The sequence below is a fragment of the Phacochoerus africanus genome, chromosome 6 (assembly GCF_016906955.1).
Source record: "Phacochoerus africanus isolate WHEZ1 chromosome 6, ROS_Pafr_v1, whole genome shotgun sequence".
NCBI lineage: Eukaryota > Metazoa > Chordata > Mammalia > Artiodactyla > Suidae > Phacochoerus > Phacochoerus africanus.
The window spans coordinates 38,534,582-38,562,489 of NC_062549.1; the positions used below are offsets into that span (position 1 = coordinate 38,534,582).

The following is a 27,908-nucleotide window of genomic DNA, read 5'->3' on the forward strand; positions in this document are numbered from 1 at the left end:
GAATGAGGTCATCTACTCAAGGAACTCCTCTCGTTGTCTACCTTAGCTCTTTAAAGTCAGAAACATAAACTAACATTAGAGTCATTAAAAGATGATAATTCTTCCTTGTATCCTATACTTTTACAACTAATTACATCATCTTAATAGTCTAATATATAAACTAAAGAGTCTAGGTAATTCATCTGAGCAGTAATCTTTATATATTTACAAATAAGATAAAGATACCAAATGAGTCCAGAATATCATTCTATCCTGATATTCATAAACACAAGGCATTCCTTGGTGGGCAAGATTGCTATCATTGCTATTATTCACATACAATCATTTGTCAAAAATTATTGCTATCATTATTATTATTCCCATACAATCTTTTGCCAAAAATCCCTTTGGCAACTTTGAAGGAAATTTTTTTTCTTGGGCCGCTCCCGTGGCATATGGAGGTTCCCAGGCTAGGGGTCGAATCAGAGCTGTAGCCACCAGCCTACACCAGAGCCACAGCAACACGGGATCCAAGCCGGGTCTGCAACCTACACCACAGCTCACGGCAACGCCAGTGAAGGAATTCTTAAAATTTCTATGATGCATCATTTTAACATTCATGAAATATTATAACTGGTTTTAAATCTTGATTTTTTTAGCTTTTTTTCTACTTCTAAAGCCTAATATTAAATCACAGTTATCTTTAAAAAAAGGGGGGGGGATCCAAGGAATAGACTCCACATAGGCAACAAATCTAGGTTTTAACTCTTGATGTTTGTTGCCTCTGAAATACATTTAAAAGTCAGTTAATTTAAAATACCTTTAATGTCACTCAAAAGGATAACACCAATTGAAACAGCTCACATTAAGTGTAAAATCAAGGGCTGATTCAAAATGGCACCTAAAAAATGTGTAGCCTTTCACTGTGAAAATGCCTAATCTTGCAACAGCACAAGAATCTGCATTCCTTTGATGACAATTTTGTTACCGTATTTAATATACCATGATCAGTAAGGATCTTTGGTAGTAGACCGACTTAAGGTGAGACGGTAATTAGATGACGTACTTTTCCAGGTTCCTACAAGCTCTACATTCTATGAGAGGAAAGAAACCCTAGTTATAGTTTGCCTGTTGCTTGATCATTCTTATTCCACCCTAATTCTTTGTGACTCTATTATCACGAGCTTCCTAAAACTTGCCAACTCCTTTCTCCAGCCACCTATATTTAAAGGTTTATACTTTGTTTTGGGGTCTCATTTTCTACACTGAATGGACCCATTGCCACAGTGAAGAAAACGCCCTCAGACTCTCGAATAACATATATCCTGGTTGGTATTGGCTCTGGCTATTGTAGTTTTGAAATGTGTAACTCTTCTAAGTAGCTAAGATAACTGTTTACAGCTTAGCAATTTTATGGAACAATGTAATCAAGAACATGATAACCACACTCCTTGTATAAAACTTGTAGACATAAAAAAAAAAAAAAAAAAACTTGTAGACATGGAAAGGTAGGATCGGTAGGATCTGTAGATCTGTAACCACTAGCTCTGCTGCATTTTTCTGTCGTCTCCATTATAACACGCTGTGTCCATTCGCCCTTCCATCACCGTACCTATGTGGCTGCTGACAAATCCACAGCTTCTCCTGTTTCTTCTTCTTTTGTTTCAGCCCCTTCACTTACTTTCTCATCCTCCATCTCTGTTTCAACCTTTTCTCCTGTCTCACCTGGAAAAGGAACCAAAGGTGATATTAAGAGAGAACTCATTTAGCATTAACAACAAAGTCACAGTTCCCATTGTGGCTCAGCATCCGACTAGAATCCATGAGGATAAGGGTTCCATCCCTGGCCTCCCTCCGTGGGTTAAAGGATCTGGCATTGCTGAGAGCTGCGGTGTAGGTCAGTGCAGGTTGTCGAGCTGGCTCGGATTCGAAGTTGCTGTGGCTGATGCATAGGTCAGCAGCTGTAGTAGCTCTGATTCGACCCCTAGCCTGGGCACTTTCATAGGCTGCAGGTGTGGCCCTAAAAAGGAAAACAACAACAGCAAAGTGCAGAACAGCTGGTTTCCAATGCGGCCACTTTTGCTCTATAGGTCTAAACAGTAAGTGATATCAGGAAAGGCAATTGCCCTGGTTCTCTCAGATCCTCCACAGGGCCAATGTCACTTAGCATCTCTGAGCCTTAGCATTCTCTTATGCAAAATCAGGATGCAGAATTACTGAAGGACAGCAGAACATATTACAAATAGAAAGTTCCATTTATACCTAAATCAAAAGGTGGTCTGGGGTGCCTGGCATCCTGTCTTGTTTGGCCACGACTGTGTTTAAAGGAAGCAATTATGAAACATTCAAAGACTGCAAACATTTTAAAGTCTGAGCATCCCACATATAAATCAGTTCCCCTGGGAAGTCAGTTTGAAGGAGTTCTCTGGTGGTCTAGTGGTTAGGACTCGGTGCTTTCACGGCTGTGGCCCAGGTTCAGTCCCTGGTTTGGGGACTAAGAGCCCACATCAAGTCACTGCACATCACAGCCAAAAAACAAAAACAAAAACAAAACAAGAAGTCAGTTTGGGCAGCTTTGGCCCCCAAGCTTTTGAATGGAGCCAAGAACCAGCTGCCTCTTTGGATGGAACTGTGCTCCTGTTCACTAAGGTCCTTGGTGCCCCCTGGGATGTTACATCTGCCCCTCACTGTACCAAATGTCATTATCCTAGACCCTAAAGACTTGAGTTTGCCAACCCTGGTCTAACAAATATATACTTTTATTTGCTTCTCCCTTGTTATTCCCAGAGCACTTTTACACATCTTCATTAAAGCAGTGACCTCAAGAGATGATTGAGGTATTTTAAATTCTGCCTTCTTCCCACTAAACTGTGAGCCCTTTGAGAACAAGGATTATATCCCTTGTGCCTACACTGAGCACCTAGTATATGATTAGGCACTCAAAAACTGCTGCATTAACAAATGAAAGAATTAAGAAACAGATGGATGGGAGTTCCCATCATGGCTCAGTGGTTAATGAACCCGACTAGTATCCATGAGGATGAGGGTTTGATCCCTGGCCTTGCTCAGTGGGTTAAGGATCTGGCATTGCTGTGAGCTGTGGTGTAGGTCGCAGACATGACTTGGATCTGGCATTGCTGTGGCTGTGGTGAAGGCAGGCAACTACAGCTCCAGTTTGACCCCTAGCCTGGGAACTTCCATATGCCTCGGGGTGCGGCCCTAGAAAGAAAAAAGAACAAAAAAAAAAAAGGAAAAAAGAAAAAAGAAGCAGATGGATGAATGTTCCACTTAATTATACTGTAGGATGAAGCTATAATTTACCAAAATGTAAATCCTGCCTCAGAAATTTTTTTTCTTGGTATGCTTGCAGCATGCGCAAGTTCCCGGGCCAGGGATCAAACCTGAACCACAGCAATGACCTGAGCCACAGCAGTGACAATGCTGGATCCTTTACCACTAGGACATGAGGGAACTTCAGAAAGAATTTTTTAATTATAATTCCAATAAAGAACAATATAGATACCATTTGCTTTATACCAATAAAGTGCAATGGTGTTTTTAAAAACACCATTTGCCAAGACATAGTACATTTCTCTAGTCTTCTTACAAAGAGATAAAGACTTCCCCTATCATGGTAACCTCCATATGCTGCAGGAGCGGCCCTAGAAAAGGCAAAAAAAAAGACAAAAAAAAAAAAGTTTGGAGTTCCAGTCATGGCGCAGTGGTTAACGAATCCGACTAGGAACCATGAGGTTGCAGGTTCAATCCCTGGCCTGGCTCAGTGGGTTAAAGATCTGGCGTTGCTGTGAGCTGTGGTGTAGGTTGCAGACATGGCTCAGATCCCACGTTGCTGTGGCTCTGGCACAGGCCAGCGGCTACAGCTCCAGATTACACCCCTAGCCTGGGAACCTCCATATGCTTTGAGAAAGGCCCTAGAAAAGGCAAAAAGACCAAAAAAAAAAAAAAAAAAAGAAAGGACTATAAGGACAGGAGTAGACCAACAGTAATTTTCTAAGGATAAGATTGGCAACGACGAAAATTACACTTTGAGAGCCATTATTTGTGTATTCTTTGATTAAAAGAGTCAGTTCCAGGAGTTCCTGTTGTGGCTCAGCAGGTTAAGAACCCAACTAGTATCCATGAGTGATGCAAGTTTGATCCCTGGCCTTGATCAGTGGATTAAAGATCTGGTGTTGCTCCTGCATAGGTCGAAGATGCAGCTCAGATCTGGTGTTGCTGTGGTGTAGGCCTCAGGTGCAGCTCCAGTTTGACCCCTAGCCTGGGAACTTCCACATGCCGCAGGTGCAGCCATAAAAAGAAAAAAGAAAAAAAAAAAAAAGGTCAGTTCCTTCACAGACAATCTTTATTTTGGAGGCTCATACCATCATACCATGGAGCCTGATGAAGAATAAACTTGGGAAAATTCAAAAATTTTAACATGCCTTCAATATTTCCTTTTATTTAACAATGACACTCTATGTTAGGAGTTCCCATCATGGCTCAGCAGTAACAAACCTGACTAGTATCCATGAGGACACAGGTTCAATCCCTGGCCTCACTCAGTGGGTTAAGGATCCAGCGTTGCCATGAGCTATGGTGTACGTTGTAGACATGGCTTGGATCTAGCGTTGCTGTGGCTGTAGTGTAGGCTGGCAGCTGCAACTCTGATTCGACTCCTAGCCTGGGAACTTCTATATGCCGTGGGTGTGGCCCTAGAAAGCAAAAACACACAAGCAAAAACAAACCCAAGGTTAAAAATCTGGACACAGGCTATGCTTTAGAAATATTTTTGCTTGAAAGCTAAATGCCTCTTTTCCAGGCATGAAAGCCTTTTTGGTTTAGATCAAATGAACTTGGAGTTCCCATTGTGACACAGCAGAAACGAATCCAACTAGGAACCATGAGGTTTTGGGTGCGATCCCTGGCCTCACTCAGTGGGTTAAGGATCCAGCGTTGCAGTGAGATGTGGTGTAGGTCACAGACGTGGCTCGGATCCAGCATGGCTCCAATTTGATCCCTAGCCTGGGAACCTCCATATGTTGTGGGTGCAGCCCCAAAAAGAAAAGAAAAAGAAAGCAAGCAAATAAAAAAAATTAAAAAAAAAAACTTCACCCACTTGAAATAGAGACTCCAGGGGATCAGCCACCACCCACCTCCCCCACCCAGAGATGATCTTACGAAGCACCTTTGACATCCTGAATCTTTGACAGCATAACTTTTACCTTCAATGTGTTGGTCCTCTTTGTTAGTGTGAATTTTCCTGACCATTTCCACCTCTGCCCCTGTCTCTGGACTTCCTGCTGGATGTTCCATGCTTCCAACTGCTCTCCCAGGTGGGATCTTCTCCATGTTTCCTGGACTCTCAGGCGTTGTATGGAGCAAATCATCCTTTACAGCTGTTTCCACAAGCTGACTTCCATCTGATACTCCCAGTGTTCCGTTCTCTCTGGGAGTCATCTCTAGAAGTTGGGGCTGCTCATCTGTCTCCAGGGTTTCCTGAAGTTGCTGCTCTTGCTCTGCTCCCACAAGCTGACTTCCGTCCAATACGTCCAGAGATTCATTGTCTTTGGGAATTGTTTCTACCAGCTGAGACTGCTCATCTTCTCCCAGGGTTTCTTGAACTTGCTGCTTTGCAGCTGTTTCCACAAGTTGACTTCCTTCCAGTATTTCTGGAGATGCCGTCTCCTTGGGAACTGGGTCTGGGAGTTGGGACTGTCCATCCTTTCCCACAACTTCTTGAGATTGTGGCCCTCTAGCCGCTTCCAGAGGTGGGATTTTCTCGGCTCTTTCTAGAGGTTTCATCTCTCCAGCTGCTTGTGGCTTCTCAGTACCTCCCACTGCTCCAAGAGAGGTGATCTCTCCTGCTGTCCTCAAAGGCTGACCCTTGGCTTCTGCTCCCAAAGATTCAGTCTCAGCATTTCCTTTAAAAAGTTGAGCCTCGGTCACTGCTTCCACATCCTTCTTCGTTCCTCCTGCTTCTGGAGTATCATCCTTGCCATCTGGCTGAGGTGGCCCAGACTCCATCTGTTCCTCTAGAGGCTGTGTCTCCTCTGTGGATCCTGGTGGGTCTGCAGCATCCTTTGCCAAGGGCTGTTCATGGAGGGACTTAACACCATTAGCTGTAGACACAGCAGAAATCTTGAGCTTTTCTAGTGGAGGAAGGCTTCCCTTTTGTACCTGGCCATATAAAGTCGATTCTTTTCCCAGTATACGTGGTTTTGGCTGGACTAAGCAGGACTCACTTTCTTCTATGGTTGAAAAATACGTATTTGAAGTTATTTTTTTGTTATTCATTTGAAAGGAAAAAATACAAATTACGGTTTAGTTTTTATCCTGAGAAAGTATATTGCTATCAAGAAGTAGATTTAACAGTTCGAGACAGTTCTGGGTACAACTGAGTTCAGAGAGACCCTACTATGAACCGAACATGCCCTAAGACAAATCTCAAATACCTCATCTTAAACATAAAGGTTCTCCAAAATCAGAGGTTTTTTCTGTTTGCTCCTTCTGCACCTTCTCATGGCTCCTGTCCCATATTCTAATTTAGTATATTTTGTTTCTTCGTGTTCTTTCTCCTCCTTAGGCTTAGAAGATAGCACAGCCCAAGAAATGGTCATTGGGCTACTAGGGAGGTCTTACCTTCCACCAAAAGCAGAATGGCCTTCAGTGAAAGAAAAAGTCCCCATGACAGAGAAGCCCTGCTAGGGAAAGACTAAGATGTCTGGGAGAGAAAGTGGAAGGGATGGTCCAGCCTGAGTTTCATTGAATGTGGGGGGCACAGTGGGAAGAGAAATCAAGAGAGTTGGGAACAATGAGGTACCACCTCATACCAGTCAGAATGGCCATGATTAATAAGTCTACAAATAACAAATGCTGGATAGGGTATGGAGCAAAGGGAACCCTCGTACACTATTGGTAGGAATGTAAATACCGTCTTCATGGAAAACGGTATGAAGGTTCCTCGTGAAACTAAATATACCACTACCAGCAATCCCACTCCTGGGCAGATATATGAACAAAACTACAATTTAAAAAGATACATGCACCCTATGTTCATAGCAACATTATTCACAATAGCCAAGACATGAAAACAACTTAAATGTCCATTGACAGAGGAATGGATTAAGACGACGTGGTACATATATAATGGAATACTACTCAGCCATTAAAAAGAATGAAGTAATGCCATTTGCAGCAACATGGATGCAACTAGAGATTCTCATACTAAGCGAAGTAAGTAATGGAAGAGAAAGATAAAAACCACATGATATCACTTATATATGGAATTGAAAATATGGCACAAATGAATCTATCTACAAAACAGAAACAGACTCACAGACATGGAGAACAGACTTGTGGTTGCCAAGGGGAAGGGGGAGGGAGTGGGATGGACTGGGAGCGTGGGGTTAGCAGATGCAAATTGTTACACTTAGAGCAGATAAGCAATGAGATTCTACTGTAAAACACAGGGAACTGTTTCCACTCTCTTGCAATAGACCATGATGGAAAATAATATAAGAAGGAGCATGTATGTACATGTATGACTTGATCACTTTGCTGTACAGCAGAAATTGGCACAACATTGTAAATCAACTATACTTTAATTTAAAAAACGATTTTTTAAAAAAGGTTAGGAAACATGCATTTTAATTCTGGCTCTTCCTCCAACTATGTGACCTTGGGAACGTGGCTCCTAATAATTATGTCTATAAAAATGGCAGCGAATCTGTCTCTCTCACCTATGTCATATTAAACAATGATCAGGAGTGCTCTGGACAGTTTAAGAAAGCAATGTGGAGTTCCCATTGTAGCTCAGTGGTAACGAACCCAACTAGTATCCACAAGGACTTGGGTTTAATCCCTGACCTCACTCAGAGAGTTATGGATCCGGTGTTGCTGTGAGCTGTGGTGTAGGTTGAAGACACAGCTCAAATCTGGCATTGCTGTGGCTGTGCTGTTGGCTGGCAGCTACAGCTCTGATTTGAGCCCCCAGCCTGGGAACCTCCATTTGCCACTGTTGCAGCCCTAAAAGACAAAAGCAAGCAACCAGGCAAGCAAGCAATGTGTCAACATGTTTATTATATTCTTTGACCCAGTGATCCTACTTGTGGAAATTTATCCTAAAAGCATAAACATCAGGAAAATGCTTTGGGGGAAAGTATATCAGCCCACTATTCTTTATAACAGCAAAATCTGGAAAACAACTTAAAAACATAATTCGGGGAAAAGATCAATGATCTGTTTGGTGAAATATGACTGTGCCATGAAAAAGGTGGTTATGAAGAACACACAGTAAAATTTAAAAAATAATTATTATCTAATAAGTTAAACATCGGCACTCCAGTTGAATTAATCAAGTAAATAGTGCACATAAGGCATGTAAATAAGTATTAGCACAAGGTCTGCTGTGCAATTAAATGCTCCATAAATTAGCATACGATTACAGCAGTCTTGCTCATTGGAAGGTAGAAAGAGAGGAAAAACAAAGGAGGAAATGCTGGGAGAAATTAAACCAACATGTTGAAATGGGTCTCTAGGTGGTATATTTCTTCTACCTTTTTCCCCCCAAAGATAGTTCGTTCCTTCTTTTTCCTTCCTTCCTTCCTTCCTTCCTTTCTTTCTTTTTCTTTCTTTCTCTTTCTTTCTTTTCCTTCTTTCCTTCCTTCTTTCCTTCTTTCCTTCCTTCTTTCCTTCTTTGCTTCCTTCCTTCCTTCTCTCCCCCCCCCCCACTCTACACTCTCTCTCTTTTTCTCTCTCTCTTTTAGGGCCATACCTGCAGCATATTGAAGTTCCAGGCTAGAGGTTGAATCAGAACTTTAGCCACCAGCTTACACCACAGCCACAGCAACGAGGGATCCAAACCACATCTGCAACCTACACCACAGCTCACAGCAACGCCAGATCCCCAACCCACTGGGCAAGGCCAGGGATGGAACCCACATCCTCAGGGATACTAGTCAGATTTGTTTCTACTGTGCCACAATGGGAACTCCCAGCTTTTCTTTTCTCATTCTTTTTCCCTAAGTTACCCCTGCCCCCAGTTGCATACGTGTACAGTTTGATGCTTATATTATATGTTAAGATATACAACTGAGACTCAGGGCTCCCATTTCCCCTTCTCTAGAGTCAAATATTTTCATTCTTCTAGCTATTTTGGAGAGATATTTTTTTCTCTATCTCCAAGTGAATTGCCACTCTATAATTTTGTAGTTTGGGTATCTCAACTCCCTCTATGAAAAATAAAAACATAGATCTTGGAGTTCCCATCGTGGCACAGTGGTCAATGAATCCGACTAGGAACCATGAGGTTGCCGGTTCGGTCCCTGCCCTCGCTCAGTGGGTTAATGATCCGGCGTTGCCGTGAGCTGTGGTGTAGGTTGCAGACGCGGCTCGGATCCCGCGTTGCTGTGGCTCTGGCGTAGGCCGGTGGCTACAGCTCCGATTGGACCCCTAGCCTGGGAACCTCCATATGCCTCGGGAGCGGCCCAAGAAATAGCAACAACAACAACAACAACAAAGACAAAAGACAAAAAAAAAAAACAAAAAAAACGTAGATCTTTTTTCCCCACCTCTATCATCCTTCACCCTCTCCCATTACACATTCACATTTCATTTCAATCAGTAGTTGCACATTAGCAATGATTTAAAATAGTAATCATGGGGTAGTTCCTGTCGTGGCTCAGTGGTTAACGAATCTGACTAGGAACAATGAGGTTGACGGGTTCGATCCCTGGCCTTGCTCAGTGGGTTAAGGATCTGGCGTTGCCGTGAGCTGTGATGTAGGTTGCAGACACGGCTTGGATCCTGCGTTGCTGTGGCTCTGGTGTAGGCCAGTAGCTACAGCTCTGATTCGACTCCTACCCTGGGAACCTCCATATGCCTCGGGAGCAGCCCAAGAAATGGCAAAAAGACAAAAAATAAAATAAAATAAATTAAAATAGTAATCATGTAATTGGGGTGATAGGGCTATTCAGTTATATGTACATATTATGAATATATCTGCTGTGAAGGACTGAGCCATGTGGTAAGCTATCACGTGTGTAAACAATTATTTGTTTTTCCCCAAGTTAGTAAGCGTCATGGTCCACTGCTTCCTAGTTTAGATATTTTCATTAATTCATCTCACTGCCCATTGCCCCCCCCCCCCCCGCCTTTTTTTTTTTTGCTGCCCCAAAGCATATGGAGTTCCTGGGCCAGGGATCAGATCCACACCACAGTTTTGACCTAAGCCTCAGCTGCAGCAATGCCGGATCCTTAACCCACTGTGCTGGGTCGGGATTGAACCTGTGTCCCAAGACACCCACAATCCTGCTGTGCCATAGTGGGGACTCCCAATTGTTTCTCTTTTTAATACATTTATTCACATCAAATAGTCTCCCATTCTAACACTGGGGCTGTTTTTTTGGGGGGTGGGGTGGGGTGGGGAGCACAGGTGCCCATGGCATTTGGAAATTCCCAGGCCAGTCTTCCAACTCTCACCGCAGCAATATCCCAAGCTAGAACAGTGACAACGCTGGATCCTTAACCCAATGAACCACCAGGGAACTCCTGGGACTGTGTTTGACTCCCCCAGTGGGAAAGAATTTGAATCCAAAACTGGAAAAGCAGAGTTCAGAGAGGGTTTTGTGAGACACAGGGCACAGGCTGTGGACTCTGAGGTTCCTAGGAAAGGGCTGGGAGGAGGGCTCTCCTTCACCTCCCCCTCCAGCCTCATTGTGCATGAAGCCTTCAAATTAACAGCATGGAAGGCAACTTAAGAAAAGCGATTTCTCAGGTCTATAAAGAAATTCATTATGACAAGACAGTTCATTTAGATACCACACAAAGGATGTTTAGGTGATGGTTGACTTAGGGAATTGACAAGGAAATATATTATTATACTAATCACAGATGTCTGCCAAATTATATTTTCTGATAAAATAGTTATTACAGTGATCAGTACTGTCAGTTAAATGAGACGAATGATTTTCATCCAGCTGTGCCAGCTGGAGGTGCATTCGAATGGCATCATTCTTCTAGAGCAAAGAGCTGTGAGGGAAGAAAATGTGTTGACATACCCAAATCATTGCTTCTCAATTTTATATTTTGAGAAATATATTATGCTATCAGGCTACATCAAGGTTTTTTTTCCCACCAAAACCAAAAGCTCTGTGAAAATGTATTTATCCACAAATGGTCTCTTAAGTGTCCAAGGAAGCTATCCATTTTTGCCATAATTAGAGCATCTATGCCCATGATCACAGTATCAATTTTCATTCTTAAGAGTTCCCTGGTGGCTCAGTGGGTTAAGGATCTGGCATTGTCATTGCTGTGGCTCAGGTCCTTGCTGTGGTGTGGGTTCCATCCTTGGACTGAGAATTTCCACATGCCCCAAAAGTGGCCACAAATTTTTTTTCTTTTTTTCTTTTTTTTTTTTAAATATAACGATTTTTTTCCCCATCATAGCTGGTTTACAGTGGTGTCAATTTTCTACTGCACAGCATGGTGACCCAGTCACCCATACATGTATTACATTCACTTTTCTCACATTATCATGCTCCATCATAAGTGACTAGATACTTTCCCTAATCTTACTAGTATACGTGAAGTAGGGAAATGTCCTCAACATATATTTTTATATTGCAACCTGAAAACAGTCAGTCAAGCTAGGAACTATTACCAAAAAAAGTCACTGTCTCTAATATTTTTCTGGAGTAGCCCCCCAAAACCTAAAACATCTTTAAAATGATCACTGAAAATTAAGAGAAAATGCTAAAAGTGAAGTGACACACTCATTGTGCGATTCATATTGATGAACTGTGCCCTGAATTTTGAAATAAATACATTTTGGTGGTACTAACTTCTCACTAATCACTCAGTAATTCTTTTTCCTATGTGATAGAAGAGAGTCATCTGCACTAAAAGGGCAGACAGAGATTGATGACCTTGAAAATGACACCTCTAATATACTGGTTTGAATCCTGGTTCTTCCACTCACTGGGCTTGTTAAGCCTCTTTGTGCCTCAGTTTCATCACCTGTAGAGTGGGAAGAGGGGCAGTCAAGTTGGTGTGAGGATTGCAGTAGTTAATACCTGGAAAGCACCAGCACAGCCACTGGCACCCCCAAGCGCCAGTCAAGTGAGCCACTGAAAGCATCACACTCCATTCAACAGCCCGAGCAAGGAAGAGACTGTGGCGGACACACAGAAGAGAAAGGGTATTCCATTCACTCTAAGACCTTCAGAAAAGAACAATCAGGAGTTCCCGCTGTGGCGCAACGGGATTGGGGATGCCTCTCTGATAGCAGGACACAGGTTCCATCCCTGGTCTGGCGCTGTGGGTTAAAGGATCAGGTGTTGCCTCAGCTGTGGTGTAGGTCGCAACAGTGGCTCGGATCTGATCCCTGGCCTGGGAATTCCATATGCTGTGCGGCAGCCAAAAAGGAAAAACCAGAGTAAATAAATGAAAAGAGTTGGAAAACAACTGGTTGTTTGACACCATCTCTCAGAGAACACAACAATAAAGACTACAACAATCACAAAGCTTCCTTTCTTCTTTTCTTTTCTTCTTTTTTTAATGTTTTCATTTTTTTTAGGGCCACACCTGCAGCATATGTAAGTTCTGCAGCTGCCAGCCTACAGCCACAGCAACACAGGATCCAAGCCGTGTCTGCAACCTACACCACAGCTCACGGCAGCGTCGGATCCTTGACCCACTGAGCAAGGCCAGGGATCGATCCTGCAACCTCATGGATACTAGTCAGGTTCGTTAACCACTGAGCCACAACAGGAACACCCAAAGCTTCCTTTCTTATCCTTTCAATGTTTTTATCCCAAGCTGCTGAAAGACGTACAATTTTGGGGTCCGTTTGACCTCCTTCCTCTTCAGCTGAAGCAGAGCAGGGCATTCCAGATGGTTCTCATGTTCAGCGTGAATCTTGATCCCACCATTTGCTTAACTGTGCCATCCAGACCAGTCACCAAACTCGTTAGACCTGTTTCCTTGTCTATCAACTGGGGATGTTATCTCTTTGCCTTTCAGGCTTGTTAGGATAATTGATCACTTTGAGGTGCTTTGTGTAATTACCCTACATGGTGTGTAACATGAGAAAGTACTCAGTAAACAGGCACAAGGCAAATGGCTTTGCAGGTTTCTCAGTGCATGGGGTGTCCTGCAGAAGGGATGAAAGAGAGCTGGACTCCAGCCTGTGTGCACCAGCAAGGCTGTGCGAGTCAGGCGTGGGCAGGCCTGCTTTTGCTAATTTCACGAAGGTCCTCTCTGGGCCAGCGGTGGCCCTGTCAATCAATTACAGCCAACTTGGCAACAGAAAGAATGAATTGCAGCATTAAAGAGCTTGGATAAATAGTCCTCTAAACACTACAAAGTTGTCAATGCTGATCTATAAAATTCTGTTGCTACCATGCCAAGCTTTGAATTACGGTTGTTGATATATAATGGAGCAGTATTCATAATGTCAGCCATGATTTGACCAGACCTGAAGGCCATTAATAAAGGCCACTGTTAGCTTTTATGTAAATAAAGATGTTTCATTCTCTTTGTTGGCTTTGATTTCATTTATTCATCAAGTGCCTACTATGTGCCAGCTCTGGGCTAAACACAAGGGTTATAGCAGTTAACAAAGAAGCTCTGGGAGCTCCCGTCACGGCTCAGTGGTTAACAAATCCGACTAGGAACCATGAGGTTGCGGGTTCGATCCCTGGCCTTGCTCAGTGGGTTAACAATCCAGCGTTGCCATGAGCTATGGTGTAGGTTGCAGATGCGGCTTGGATCCCGCGTTGCTGTGGCTCTGGTGTAGGCTGGCAGCTATAGCTCCGATTAGACCCCTAGCCTGGGAACCTCCATATGCCGCGGGAGCGGCTCTAGAAAAAGGCAAAAAGACAAAAAGCAAAAACAAACACACAAAAAAACAAAGAAGATCTGGTCCTTTCCATCCTCGAGTTTACTGTCTGCAGGGACACTCAAATAATAGCCACTTCCTTTATTAAGCACAACTTGGTACCTACGTATTACCTCTTACCCAAGGATCCCCACACTGTCCACACGGTTTCGTGATTCCCCAACATACCTTCTTGAGGTGGAAGTAGGAGCTACATCATTTCTTCTGGCTCTCTAACCTGAAAAGCAGTGAGATCTTTTGTCCACAAACAGAAGACATTCTAGGTCTAATCTGTATTATTATGTAATAAATGTTGTGGACAGATGCATTGCTTCCACATCCGAAGTTGTTTAAGGATGTGTCTGTTTTCTGAACTCTACATTTTATCAAATCATACACTGCTCTGGGCCTAATCCTTGGGTGCTCATTATCTCTCTTGATTCTGTTGTAAGTTGATCCATGCACAAATTTGTTGTGACAGCTGAACTAACAGAACCCTCGTTGCAAGCACCGTTGTGATGGGCACACAAAGAAATTAAATCCTAGGCCACATTACAGAGGGGATTAGAACCAGGGCTAACATACCTGAAATTCACATCATGGTAAAAGCTTTTCTACTCAGTTCATTACCCTAATCAAAAATGAAGTTTCTGACCAACAAGGAGAAAAATTTGAGGTATTTCCTACCCCATGGCTAGCACATATCAGCCACCACAAAGACCTCACTGGCTTCTCTGCTGAGTTTTCCAGAGAATCAGTGGAGAAGGGGGATCCTGATAATAACCTTTGCTGCCTCCATTTCTAGCTTTTAAGCTTTAGAAACCAGGGATGCAGCATGAGTCAGCTCCAAGGGAAGAGGCCACTCATTTCTCATTTTCTTTCTTTGCTTTATCCTCAATTCCACTCCATTTTCTTAAGGCTGCACCTGCAGCATATGGATGATCCCAGGCTAGGGGTTGAATGCGAGCTTCCGCTGCTGGCCTATAGCACAGCCACAGCAATGCCGGATCTGAGCTACGTCTGCAACCTACACTGCAGCCTGCAGCAACCCTGGGTCCTTAACCCACTGAGCAATGGCAGGGATCAAACCCGCATCCTCATGGATACTATGTCAGGTTCTTAACCCGCTGAGCCACAATGGGAACTCCCCACTCCATTATTTATCTATCCATAGAACAAATATTTGTGGAGCTAATAGTGGTGCTATTCTAGATGTTTTTGCCCCTTTCCCTCATCAAAGTATGTGAAGATATTGTCTCTGTGTGCCATGGCTCTGATGTCAATCCCCAAGGGTACATTCTACTTGTCAGTAGATGTTTAAAAAGGCACTCATTTTGAAGACAGGTGAAGTTGGGCAATATCCCATGTCACTGGAGTATGAAACCATTAACCAGAAGAATCCTACATAGGGCAAATAAAAAAAAATCACAAAAACCACTTCTCATTTCTTAGTAGAACTACCTGAATTTACATGATCTAAAATTAGTTTTGACATCGAGAGCTAAGTACAATAAAATCTAAAGGTAAATCTAATTTTGAAATGTAACTGTAGAGAAACAAGAACATGTACTTGGAAAGATTCTTCTGGAACTCTTGATAGGTGGAGATGGGGGCTTCTGCCAAGGGAATAGGCTGACACCTAAGAGATGCATAGTCACCTCTTTCAGATATAATTTTCCAATTTTATTGTCTTTGGTTTATTTTAGACTCCCATAAGGTAAACTCTTACTTCCAAAAAGCTATTGCCTAAAACATCTCTTTGGGGAGCTCCCTGGTGGCTCAACGGTTTAAGCGTCCAGTGTCAGGTTGGTGCTGTGATGTGGATTCCATCCCTGGTTTGCTGTGGGCACAGCCAAAACCAAATAAACAGGAGTTCCCGTTGTGGCTCAGCAGTTAATGAACCAGACTAGCATCCATGAGGAGGTGGGTTCAATCCCTGGCTTTGCTCAGTGGGTTAGGATCTGGTGTTGCCATGAGCTGTGGTATAGGTCACAGATGTGGCTCAGATCCAGTGTTGCTGTGGCAGCAGTGTAGGCTGGCAGCTGCACTTCTGATTTGACCCCTAGCCTGGGAACCTACATATGCTGCAGCTATGCCCCTAAAAAGACAAAAACAAACAAAAAAATCACTTTTGGAATTATCAACAGTACTTTCTACTAAAAAAGATGTTTCACTGATAGATGAAAGAGCAGTGGGCAGACCAGGGAGGATTGAGAGCCCACCAGGTCTTTGAGCTGCTGCTGCTACTCCTCTCTGAGGTTAGGGATCCACATGCAATTCAGATGACTTTGCTGCCGTGGTTAGTGCAGATCACACTCCTCAGAACAACTATATGAAACAGGAACTACTGCTCATTCTATTTTACAGATGGCATCACTGAGGCAGAAAGAGGTTGGGAGGCTCCAAGTCACACAGCTAATAAATGACCCTGACCCAGGATATGCACCTAGACAATGTAACTCCAGACCCACATTGTATTTATTATTTATTTTTGGCCACACCTATGGCATGCAGAAGTTACCAGACCAGGCTACAGCAGCAGGAACCAGAGTCAGGGCAGTGACAATGCTGGAGCCTTAATTAGCTAAGCCACCAGAGAACTCCAGGCCCACATTTATTTTTTCTTTTTTATTCTTTTTTCTTTTTTTTTTTTTTTGGCCTCACTTGCAGCATGTGGAAGCCCCCAAGCCAGGGGTTGAGCCACAGCCACTCTAGAAGCATCGCCAAGTAGCTATGTTGGGAGCCACACGAGAAGTCCATGGCCCATGTGGCTCAGAACTCTATACTGTCCCTTGGCATGTTGAAATTCTCTCTCATGTGTGCCCCAACCTCCCCCATTTCTCTCTCTCTCTCTCTCTCTCTCTCTCACACACACACACACACACACACACACTAGTTCAAAGTGCACAGGTAATCAGAGCCTCTCATAACCATCCAGTCAGTAGAGGCTACTCCGGGGCAAATAAAGGAAAGGGAAATTTGGAGTTCCCGTCGTGGCGCAGTGGTTAACGAATCTGACTAGGAACCATGAAGTTGTGGGTTCGATCCCTGCCATTGCTCAGTGGGTTTAAGATCTGGCGTTGCCGTGAGCTGTGGTGTAGGTTGCAGACGCGGCTCGGATCCCGCGTTGCTGTGGCTCTGGCATAGGCCGGTGGCTACAGCTCCAATTCAACCCCTAGCCTGGGAACTCCATATGCCGAGAGAGTGACCCAATAAATGGCAAAATGACAAAAAAAAAAAAAAAAAAAGGAAAGGGAAATTCGCCAAAAGAAGCTTTATGGTTCCTATCAGTCTCAGGAAAATGGAAAATGTTAAGTAGCAGTGAGAAAGAAAGAAGCAAGGATGGAGTTCCCTGATGGCCTAGCCGTTAAAGGATCCAGCACTGTCTTTGCGATGGCTCGGGTCACCGCTATGGTTTGGCTTTGATCCCTGGCCTGGGAATTTCCGCGTGTTGTGGGCTCGGCCAAAAAGAAGAAGAAGAAGAAGAAAGAAGCATGGGGGAGGGCATGTGAACAGAGGTCCTTGCTAGGGTGGCTGACGGCAGACGTTCTCTCCTAGAAAGAGGAACTACTGGTAGAAGTGATAGAGCAGTTGGAATGCCTAGGCCAAGGCTTCCGAGCTCTTTACTGTCGCAGCCCGTGTAGAATGGGGTATTTGTGCAGCACCCAGAGACACGTGGAGGACGCTGTACCCAGAGGCCTCATGCCATCCAGACACTGCCCTGCTGCCCTAAAGGCAGGGAGGAACATGGGCACACTGGATTCCTTCTCACAGGCTGGGAAGCTCTGATACATACAACACAGAGACAAATACGTTTCTGTCACCAAAAATCAATGAGTGAAGCATTAGCTGGGCAAAGATGAGAAGACAGATGAATCAAGGCAGTCTGCAAAGCGTGAAATGTCCCCATCCTGCAGGGACCCTTTAAGACTACGTCGCCTGGGGTCTAATCGGAGCTGTAGCTGCCAGCCTACGCCAGAGCCACAGCAACTCGGGATCCGAGCCGTGTCTGCAACCTACACCACAGCTCACGGTAATGCTCGATCCTTAAGTCACTGAGCAAGGCCAGGGATCGAACCCTCAACCTCATGGTTCCTAGTCGGATTCGTTAACCACTGCGCCACGACAGGAACTCCAAGACTAGGTTTAAAGAAAAGCTTCTTATTGAGAAGAGCAGGAAGGACCTTTGACTGAGTATGAAGACAAAGACATTGCAGGATGGAAAAGAAGTACAGTCCCCAAATGAGTGTCCTGGTAAAGCAAGCAGACAATTACATGATAGACCAAAAAAACAAATGAGGAGTTCCCTTTGTGGCTTGGTTGTAATGAATCCAACCGGTATCATGAGGAATCGGGTTCGATCCCTGGCTGTGCTCAGTGGGTTAAGGATCCGACAGTTGTTGTGAGCTGTGGTGTGGGTCACAGATGCAGCTCGGATTCCACGTTGCTGTGGCTGTGGTGTTGGCTGGCAGCTGCAGCTCCAATTGGACCCCTCACCTGGGAACTTCCATATGCTGCAGGTGCAGCCCTACGAAGACTAAATAAATAGATAAATAAATAAAACACTTGATTTGATGGTACATCCTTATGATTGTAAAGGAAGGAAGCAGATCACAAGGGCCTTTCTTCTAGTGGACAGGAGTGGAGTCAATCACTGACCCTTGGGCCTGGCCTGGGGAAGCTAGAACAGAGGAATCTGGAACAGTCACAAAGAAGCTGGCCAAAACTGGGGGCTCAGGTTGTACAGAAGGCTTGTTGAGCAGCCTCTTGACCACAAGTCATTTTAATCGTTATTCTATAGAGTCAGGTTCATTTTATATTTACCTGTCTTAGATGATGTTAATTGGTACTTTTTTTTTTTTTTTTTTGTCTATTATCTTTTTAGGGCCTTACCCACAGCATATGGAGGTTCCCAGGCTAGGGGTCTAATTGGAGCTGTGTCCGCTGGCCTACGCCACAGCCACAGCAACACCAGATCTGAGCCACGTCTGCAACCTACACCACAGCTCAAGGTAATGCTCGATCTGTGAGCAATGGCAGGGATCGAACCCGCAACTTCATGGTTCCTAGTCAGATTTGTTAACCACTGCGCCACGACGGGAACTCCGTTAATTGGTACTATTTTGATATCCACTTTGAATTATACTGTCAGGGCCATAAAGTAAGTTGTATGTAGATGAAATGTGACTTTCAGTGACCTGGAAAGTAGATAGGGCAGAAATGTCATGACGCTTCTTGCATCTTTTTATATCTTGACTTTTACTTAATTTTCATTTGGACATCTCACTTATCTAAATAGGCCTAATATGATGTGGTCATTTCAAAGCAAGTAAAGCCATACGGATCTGAATGTCAAGAAGGGTTTGGATGAACAGAAGTTCCCCTGTGGTGTAGTGGCCTCGCTCAGTGGGTTAAGGATCCAGTACTGCCGTGAGCGGTGGGGTAGGGAACTTCCATATGCTACGGGTGTGGCCCTAAAAAGACCAAATAAATAGATAAAAATAAAAACAATATGAAGGTTTTTTGGTTTGGGTTTTGTTTTTTTCCCCCCCAATATTCATCCCTAAAGGGCCAAATTCTGACATCCTTAACGACAAAGAAAGAATGAACTCTAGGGCCTCACGGCAGTTCCCAAGGAAGGGTTCAAGTATCGTGAACAACTGCAACAACCCTGGGGCAGTAAAGAAGTTTCCCAGGCCTTCATGGTACTTGCCAGATATTAACACTCACTTGGAGAGCTATATCCTGATATTTTCCTTTAAAAAGCAAAAATCACAGGCATTCCCTGGTGGTTAGGAGTTGGTGCCTTCACCTGGCCAAGGCTGATGTTTTGAAAACCAGTTTTGGTGAGCCTTTCAGTGACCCTCACAAGTATGAGGTTTCGATTTTAAACATGATGTTATAAAACTTTTTTTTTTTTTTTTGGTCTTTTTGCCTTTTCTAGGGCCGCTTCCTGCGGCATATGGAGGTTACCAGGCTAAGGGTCGAATCGGAGCTGTGGCCGCCAGCCTACTCCAGAGCCACAGCAACGTGGGATCCGAGCCACGTCTGCAACCTACACCACAGCTCCTGGCAACGCCAGATTCTTAACCCACCAAGCAAGGCCAGCGATCGAACCCACAACCTCATGGTTCTTAGTCAGATTTGTTAACCACTGCGCTATGACGGGAACTCCCAATGTTGTAAAACATTAATACAGATGTGAAACTGTACACATGAGCTGGGATGTGTGGTGACCTTACAGAAGCATGATTTCACAGAACACAATAATGCTTTGTTTAACTGTGCTGAGCTTTCCCTGCATGGCTAGGAGGGTCGCTTCACGACCCAACACTGTCTCCTCAAGTCCATGGGCACTAAGGTTACCTTGCAGTCTCTGTTACTCCGTGGGTCCTGATTCTTGCCCTCCCTCTGCTTTTCTAAGTAGTACTCTCACCCCCTGCATCCCCACCTCTGCCATCCATCCACTCACCCAGCCATCCACTCAAAAGATATGGACTGCTTTTCTCCTACGTGGACGGCCACAGGATGAGTTCTTGCAGAACCAGGACTGAACCCGGATAGAACTGGAGTTTGTGAAAAGAGTAGGTGCTTCAGAGGTGCCCACGGAGCTTAAGCCCCAGCTCCATCACTTACCAGCTCTGAGGCTGCAGTCAGAGTCCAGATAAGAACAAACACATGATCATGGCTGTCAGAGAAAAGGGACACACTAATCTAGCAATGAATTTGTCAGTAATTATCATCTGTTTACTTTGCCCACATTGGAGCTTAAGCTATAAAATCTTAGGAAGAAGTCTGCCAGAAGCTGGTGGCATTTATTTCAGGAGAGAGTGGAACAGTAATTTCACCTATAAGCAGGGGGCTGACAGCATGTGGAGGAAAGTTCAGATGTCAAAGGTCTGGAAAGCTTTGGGTCCTTTGACGTTTGTGTGGTTAACAAAAATCTTTTGTGTTCAGATTCATCAGCTCCTCAGGGCACTAAAAAGAACAGAAATTGGGAGTTCCCACTGTGGCTCAGCAGGTTAAGAACATGACTAGTATCTGAGCTATTTACCCTCCCTAAACCGCAGTTTTCTCGCTGTATTTGGTGAAACGAATGTTTGCTTTATAAGGCTTTTATGGAGATGAATGGAGATTATGGGCTAAAGTACCTGGAACCAAGTGGGTGCTCCTACCTTACCTCCTGATTTCTGTTCCATGCTTATGTTTTGCTGCTCCTGCACTAAGGTCAAAATCCTTCCGTTTTAGAAAAAGATGTCCTGAATTGTTGATGAGCGTGTGATCTGGTACAAGCTTTATGGAAGGCGTTTAGGCAGTGATCTCTCAGAAGTATAAATGTGCATACCCTTTGACCTAGCAATGCCTCTTCTGGGAAATGGTCCTACAGTTATGCCTGAATGCTTTCATAATGATGTATGTGTAAAGGAATTCATTGTAGCCTTGTCTGCAAAGGAAAAGACTAGAAACCAATCAAATGTCTCTCACTGGGGGTCTGGTTAAATAAATTACACAATGGATTCCTAAGCAAAGACAAAAAGGAGGAAAGAAGTTTTCTGTATCACAGAGAGATTATAGAAAGACCTGCATGTTTTTAGGTGAAAAAAAAAAAAAAAAGATGAAGAATAGTGGGTATAATGCATTATATTTTATGAGTAATGATGGGAGAAGGAAATAATATTTGCAATGTATAAAGAAACTTCAGAAAAATATATCCAAAAAAACCCCTAAAAAAACATTTACCCATAGCTGCGATTAGAACTAAGTAGATGGTGGGACTGGGGTAGGAGATGTACTTCTGACTACATGCATTCTTTCTCTTTTTTTTTTTTTACAGCCACACCTATGGCATATAGAAGTTCCCAGGCTAGGGGTCGAATCGGAACTGCAGCTGCTGCCTATGCCACAGCTTGTGGCAATGCCAGATCCTTAACCCACTGAGCAAGGCTAGGGATGGAACCTGTATCCTCACAGAGACAACATCAGGTCCTCAACCCACTGAGCCACAATGGGAACTCCAGTATTTTTCAGATGTTTTCAGTTTTTTGAGTCATGTATGCAGTTCTTATATTCCATCATAACTAGCTGGTATATAATAATCAGGCCTATCACAAAGATTTAATGAGCATTCTCTGTGCGCCAAGCTCTAGAGGTGACACAAAGACATACAAGAATCAGTCCAGAGACTTTTGACACTTGAATGACAGAAACCCCATTTATATAATATCTGCATGCAAGAAAAGCCTGTAACATTTTAATGTTAATGATGTTGGTTCTTCAACTACAAAGAAATGTTTGTCTACTTAGGACTGACACGTCACCGTGTGAAAATACTGGGTAAAGACTGAAGGTATTTACACAGTACAAAGAACAATTCACCGAACTGTGAAATTCAACCCTCATCCTATTACTGAGGCAGTGTGGACTCTAAGCAGCAAGTGAGAGTCCAGATAAGAACAAACACATGATCATGGCTGTCAGAGAAAAGGGACACACTAATCTAGCAATGAATTTGTCAATAATTATCATCTGTTTACTTTGTCTACATTGGTGCTTAAGCTATAAAATCTTAGGAAGAAGTCTGCCAGAAATTGATGGCATTTATTTCAGGAGAGAGTGGAACGGTAATTTCACCTATAAGCAGGGGGCTGACAGCATGTGGAGGAAAGTTCAGATGTCAAAGGTCTGGAAAGCTTTGGGTCCTTTGACGTTTGTGTGGTTAACAAAAATCTTTTGTGTTCAGATTCATCAGCTCCTCAGGGCACTAAAAAGAACAGAAATTGGGAGTTCCCACTGTGGCTCAGCAGGTTAAGAACACGACTAGTATCCATAACGATGCGGGTTCAATCCCTGGCCTCACTCAGTGGGTTAAGGATCTGGCATTGCCACAAGCTGCGGAGTAGGTCACAGATGCATTCAGATCCTACGTTGCTGTGGTTGTGGCGGAGGCCGGCAGCTGCAGCTCCGATTCAACCACTAGCCCAGGAACTTCCCTATGCTGCAGGTGTGGCCCTAAAAAGATAAAGAATAGAAACTGTCCTGAGATGTAAAACTTGCTTCCACAAACACAGGACATCCCAAACTCAATCTACTTGTCATTCTGGAAAGAAAAGGCTCTTTCCTCACACATTTCAGGGCATTCAGTAAAAGTCTACGTGTAACTACCACACACCAGGCCTTGTTCTGCACTTTGAATAGCACTGGATAATTATTTACACCAGAGGCCGGTCCCCATCTCTGTCCCTGTCCCTTCCCCCTACATCTCTTTCCCTAGAGGGTCATCTTTGGAGGTGACAGAAAGCAGCTCAGTGGGATTCAGTGTTTGATGGGTCAGAGCAAAGAGCGCCATGTAGTCAGAACAGATTATTCCCATTCAGCGTAATGGTTACCGAACCAGTAGCAGCTATTTGACTTATTGGGGCCAGAAAATAAGTACCTCATTACAGGATTTTAGAGCTGTAACAAATCTCTTTTTTTCTTTATTTTTTCTTTAGGGCCACAAGTGTGGTGAATGGAAGTTCCCAGGCTGGGGTCGAATCACAGCTGCAGCTGCCAGCCACAGCCACAGCCTCGACTTACACCACAGCTCATGGCAATGCCATTTCCTTAACCTACTGAGTGAGGCCAGGGACTGAACCCACATCCTCATGGATACTAGTCAGATTCTTACCATACTGAGCCACAACAGGAACTCCAAAAAATCTTAGAGGTAATTTAGCACAAGCCATTATTTATGATTCTTTTGCTTGAAGGATAATACTGACTGCATTCTGTATAACAGTTCTTAGGCCAGTTACAGAAAATCATTAGGCAGAATTGTCCAAACACAAATCTAGTCTATAGGCTAGTTGACGCATATAGCTTTAACGCATGGAGTTCTAAGGCTGATACTGTGATTTTTTTTTTTTTTTTTTGCTTTTTAGGGCCACACCTGCAGTATAGGGAAGTTCCCAGGCTAAAGGTCAAATCAGAGCTATAGTTGCCAGCCTACACCACAGCCACAGCAAATCCAAATCCGAGCCAAGTCTGCAACCTATACTGCAGCTCAAGGAAATGCTGGATCCTTAACCCACTGAGTGAGGCCAGGGATCGAACTCATGGATACTGCTGAGCCACAGCCAGAACTCCCTGTGAACTTTTTAAAAAATCTCTTAACATATGACTGTTATCTGTATCTCTGTGGGAGGGTACTGGAAACTTCACATCTATGTACCTGCTGAAAATATCTCTAAGGTTAAATGTTCTCCAAATATTCCTAGTTTAAACTTGGAAGCAAATACAAACTTCATATTTTACTGAATCTTATTTAGGGATAAATATCTTCTTTATTATAATATTTATTATATTTATATAATATTAATACATACTTTCTGCATATATTATATATAATATTTATGTAATGTTTATTATATATTTTATGTAGAGATTATAATAAATTCTATTATAAGGTTAATTAAATGTATTAAATTACAGTAAAATTTATACTTTATTATGTTTCTTACGTTGCTTGCATAGTGAATGATCACATACCCAATGGGTTTGTCCAGAGTGATCTGAGGCAAAAATAGATTTAAAACTAATTGTCACAAACTAGTTTAAGGAGGAAAAAAGAGATAAGAGGTCAAGTTCTGGAGTCAGAATACCTAATTCAAAGCCTAGCTCTGACTCTTTTTTTTTTTTTTCCTTTCTTCTTCTTTTTTTTAATGTTTTTGTCTTTTTAGGGCCGCACTAGCGGCATATGGAGGTTCCCAGGCTAGGGGTCCAATCGGAGCTGTAGCCGCCAGCCTACACCAGAGCCACAGCAACGCAGGATCTGAGCCGCATCTGCGACCTACACCACAGCTCACAGAAACGCTGGATCCTTAACCGACTGAGTGAGACCAGGGATCGAACCTGCATCCTCATGGATGCTAGTCAAATTCATTTCTGCTGAACCACGATGGGAAATCCCAGCTCTGACTCTTAAAGAGCCCTGGAACCTTTTGCAAATTATTTACTCTTCCCTGTAAAATGGGGATAATCATAAGACTTAGTCAAAGCATTGTTCTAAGGATTAAATGAAGTAATTCCTTCAATGATGAAGTGCCAAGCACAGTTAAAGCACTGGGGGTACAGTGAGTAAGTGCATGTAAGGGACATCTAATAAACTTGGGATAAATTTCATCTAAAAACATACACTCAGGCTTAGGGATGAATACAGGGTTTAAAGAAGTTTTGAGACAGAAACAGGAATGAATTATTTATCAGGCCTCCAACATCGTGGAGTTGAAATGCTGATGAACATACAATAGTATCGAATTACAAGAGAGTACTGTCTAATTGAGGATCAGGTGCAAAATATACCTGTTGATTGATTCAGTATGTGCATCGAGCAATTTATGCAACATATTAATTTTCTATGCACAAAAACTGGTTAGGCATTTCAACATTTCTCTCAGAACATGCGTGAAAACTGAGAACAGCAATGAAAGCATGAATAAAAAATGAAAGGGTGTGACTCATGTGCATGGTTATTTATATTGGCAATAAAATGGTTTTTAAAACCAGGTTATTCATTATTTTTGGAGAGGATTAAAAAGCCCCTTCCAGCCATTGGATACTTTTGCCTCTCCCCAAGAGTAACATTTCCTATAACAAAGTTAAAAAATTTATAATGATGATTTAGTGCTCAACTTTTTGAAGCAGGATGCTACGCCTGGGATATCGAGGGGCATGGCAAGGGAATAAGAGGAAGCAAAATAATATGGTATATCTTCTTGAAGCATCAGTTTTTTTCATACTGAAACTAATAAGAATTTATCATGGAACAAAATGCAAAATCCACCTGATATCATAAAACATCAAAGAAACTGCTCCTTGCGATGGCCCCTTGACAGCAGGTTTGAGGGACAGAAGTTTTTTTTGTTTTGTTTTTGGTTTTGTTTTTAAGGCTGCACCCGCAGCATATGGAAGTTCTCAGGCTAGGGGTTGAATTGGAGTTGTAACTGCCAGCCAATGTCAGAGCCACAGCCATGCTTGATCCGAGCCACATATATGACCTAAGCTGCAGCTTGTGGCAACTCAGAATCCTTAACCCACTAAGAGAGGCCAGGAATGGAACTTGCATCCTCATGGATACTAGTTGGGTTCTTAACCCGTTGAACCACAACAGGTACTGAGGCTTTCACCTCTTTAGGAGAAAAATAAGCAAGCCCTGTACGTTAGAACAGATTCTTCCATCTCTTCACATTGTTGTCAGTGACCAGGAATGGAATCATTTTTAGATATTTTTTAGATATGGCTTTAAATATTTGGCCTATTTCCAAACTTTTTGTTGTTTTCTATTATCTATGACGTTAAAAATAAATTATCACACACCACAAAAATAACCACAACATAATCTATTTCTAACTGGATGGTGTCTGAGTTTGAAACACCATTCCTGAAAATCCTGTGCTCCTACTACAAAATCAAAGAGGAAGACCTTTCTTTGTTACTGGAAGAAGGCAAAGTGCTAAAAGACTTCTGAAAAGGAATTATCCAGAGTATAATTTTTCCCATAAAGTTAGCCTTGAAGAAGACTGTAAATTAACTTGAAGGAACTTGCTTAACCTTCAGGGCTTTGACCAAAACGTCAGCCATTCAAAAATCTAAGAAGCGAGTCTGCTATAAAACCCAGTCATTCTCTGGTTTATTAATGTTTTACTCTTTCCCAGCATTTATCACTGTCAGAAACTATGGCAATCATGTGTTTAACCTGATTGTTGTCTGTCTCTTCCGTGGCTAAACCCCAAGAGCAGGGTCATTTGTATCTTCACCATCTAGCCAAGCACAGGGCTACTACACAGGAGATGCTCAAACTATGTATCGAATTTCTGCATATGACTCAGTGAAGACCACTTTTTACCACATGCATATTCGTCAAGAAATACTTAAGCCAAAGACGGAGGAAAGTGTATCTGACCTCTTCAAAAGTACAGGAACTTATCTGATGGAGTGAATGCCCATCTGCATAATAATCTGAATTTTCATACGTTTAAGAGGTTAACAGCATCTATTGTAAGGATAGGAAATGCCGCCTTAGTTTAAGAGAGCGCTGAGGGTGACCGCGATGGGCATTTAAGGCCAACTCCGCATGCTCACAACCACACAGTCAGGGTCCCCCCACGCGTGGGCTCGCGTGTGGAGGCAGCGTGAACCGAAGAGCGCACGGAGACCGCGGCATCCTGAGGCACAGCAGGGTGGCTCCGGATTCCAGAGGGAGCCACGCTGCGCTCAGGGTTCCATTCTCATCCTCAGGGAGAAGCCGCCCCCTGCCGGGCGGGGTGGGCAAGAGTCGCACCTGTTGGACCCCCAGGGAGCGAGCCGACCCGAAGCCCGAGGCCTGAGCGGGAGTTGGGTCCCGTCCCCTGCTCACCGCTGCGGAGCTTGCTGCTGTCGCCGGCCTTGTTGAGGGCGCTGCTGGAGCAGCCCATCGCGGGCAGGAGGGCGCCTAGCAGGCGACTGCGGCCACAGGTTGCAGCCCAGATCCCGCGCGCAGCTCAGGTTCCTCCACCTCCTTTGCGTCGGGCTCTCGGGGCTGTAGGGCGCAAGCGCACAGCGGAGCACTGGGTGGGGGCGCGCACCTGGAGAAGAAAGCGAGCAGCTTGCAGGCGAAAAGAGCCAAGGAGAGGACAGCAACGACGCAGAAGAGGACAGAGACAAGGTGGGAGCAAGCGGGGAGAAGGTGGAGGGGGTGGTAAAGGCAGAGAGGAAACTGGTCTCTGAAGCAGGGATGGGATGATGTCAGGAAGAGAGGCTTGGGAGGGCTCATCTGAATCATCCCTAAATAGCTGGGGAAGGGAGGAGGCGATTGTGACCAGTGGCTATTGATTGGTAGACTGGATTTGCGGGGACAGTCTTCTTCTTACATAACTTCACTACTGTTACCACAAGGAAGTTTAACGTTGATAAGATACTATTTAATCCACTCACTGTCCAGCTTTGCTCAGTTTGTTCAAACGTTTCCAGGACCACACATTGCATTTAGTTGTGCCTCTCTTTAGTTGGCTTTAACAAACTAGTTTCCCTCAGTCTC

General features: G+C 43.7%; 1 protein-coding gene across 1 annotated transcript; it reads right to left on the reverse strand.

Annotated features, from left to right (window-relative positions):
* Positions 1-1,471: 1,471 nt before the first annotated feature.
* ERICH5 (glutamate rich 5) lies at positions 1,472-27,684 on the reverse strand. The gene is made up of 3 exons (XM_047783549.1): positions 27,174-27,684; positions 5,202-6,227; positions 1,472-1,704 (listed from the first exon to the last, which is right to left on the reverse strand). The coding sequence occupies exons 1-3, from the start codon at positions 27,304-27,306 to the stop codon at positions 1,592-1,594; spliced, it is 1,272 nt and encodes a 423-aa protein (XP_047639505.1). The 5' UTR covers positions 27,307-27,684; the 3' UTR covers positions 1,472-1,591.
* Positions 27,685-27,908: the final 224 nt, after the last annotated feature.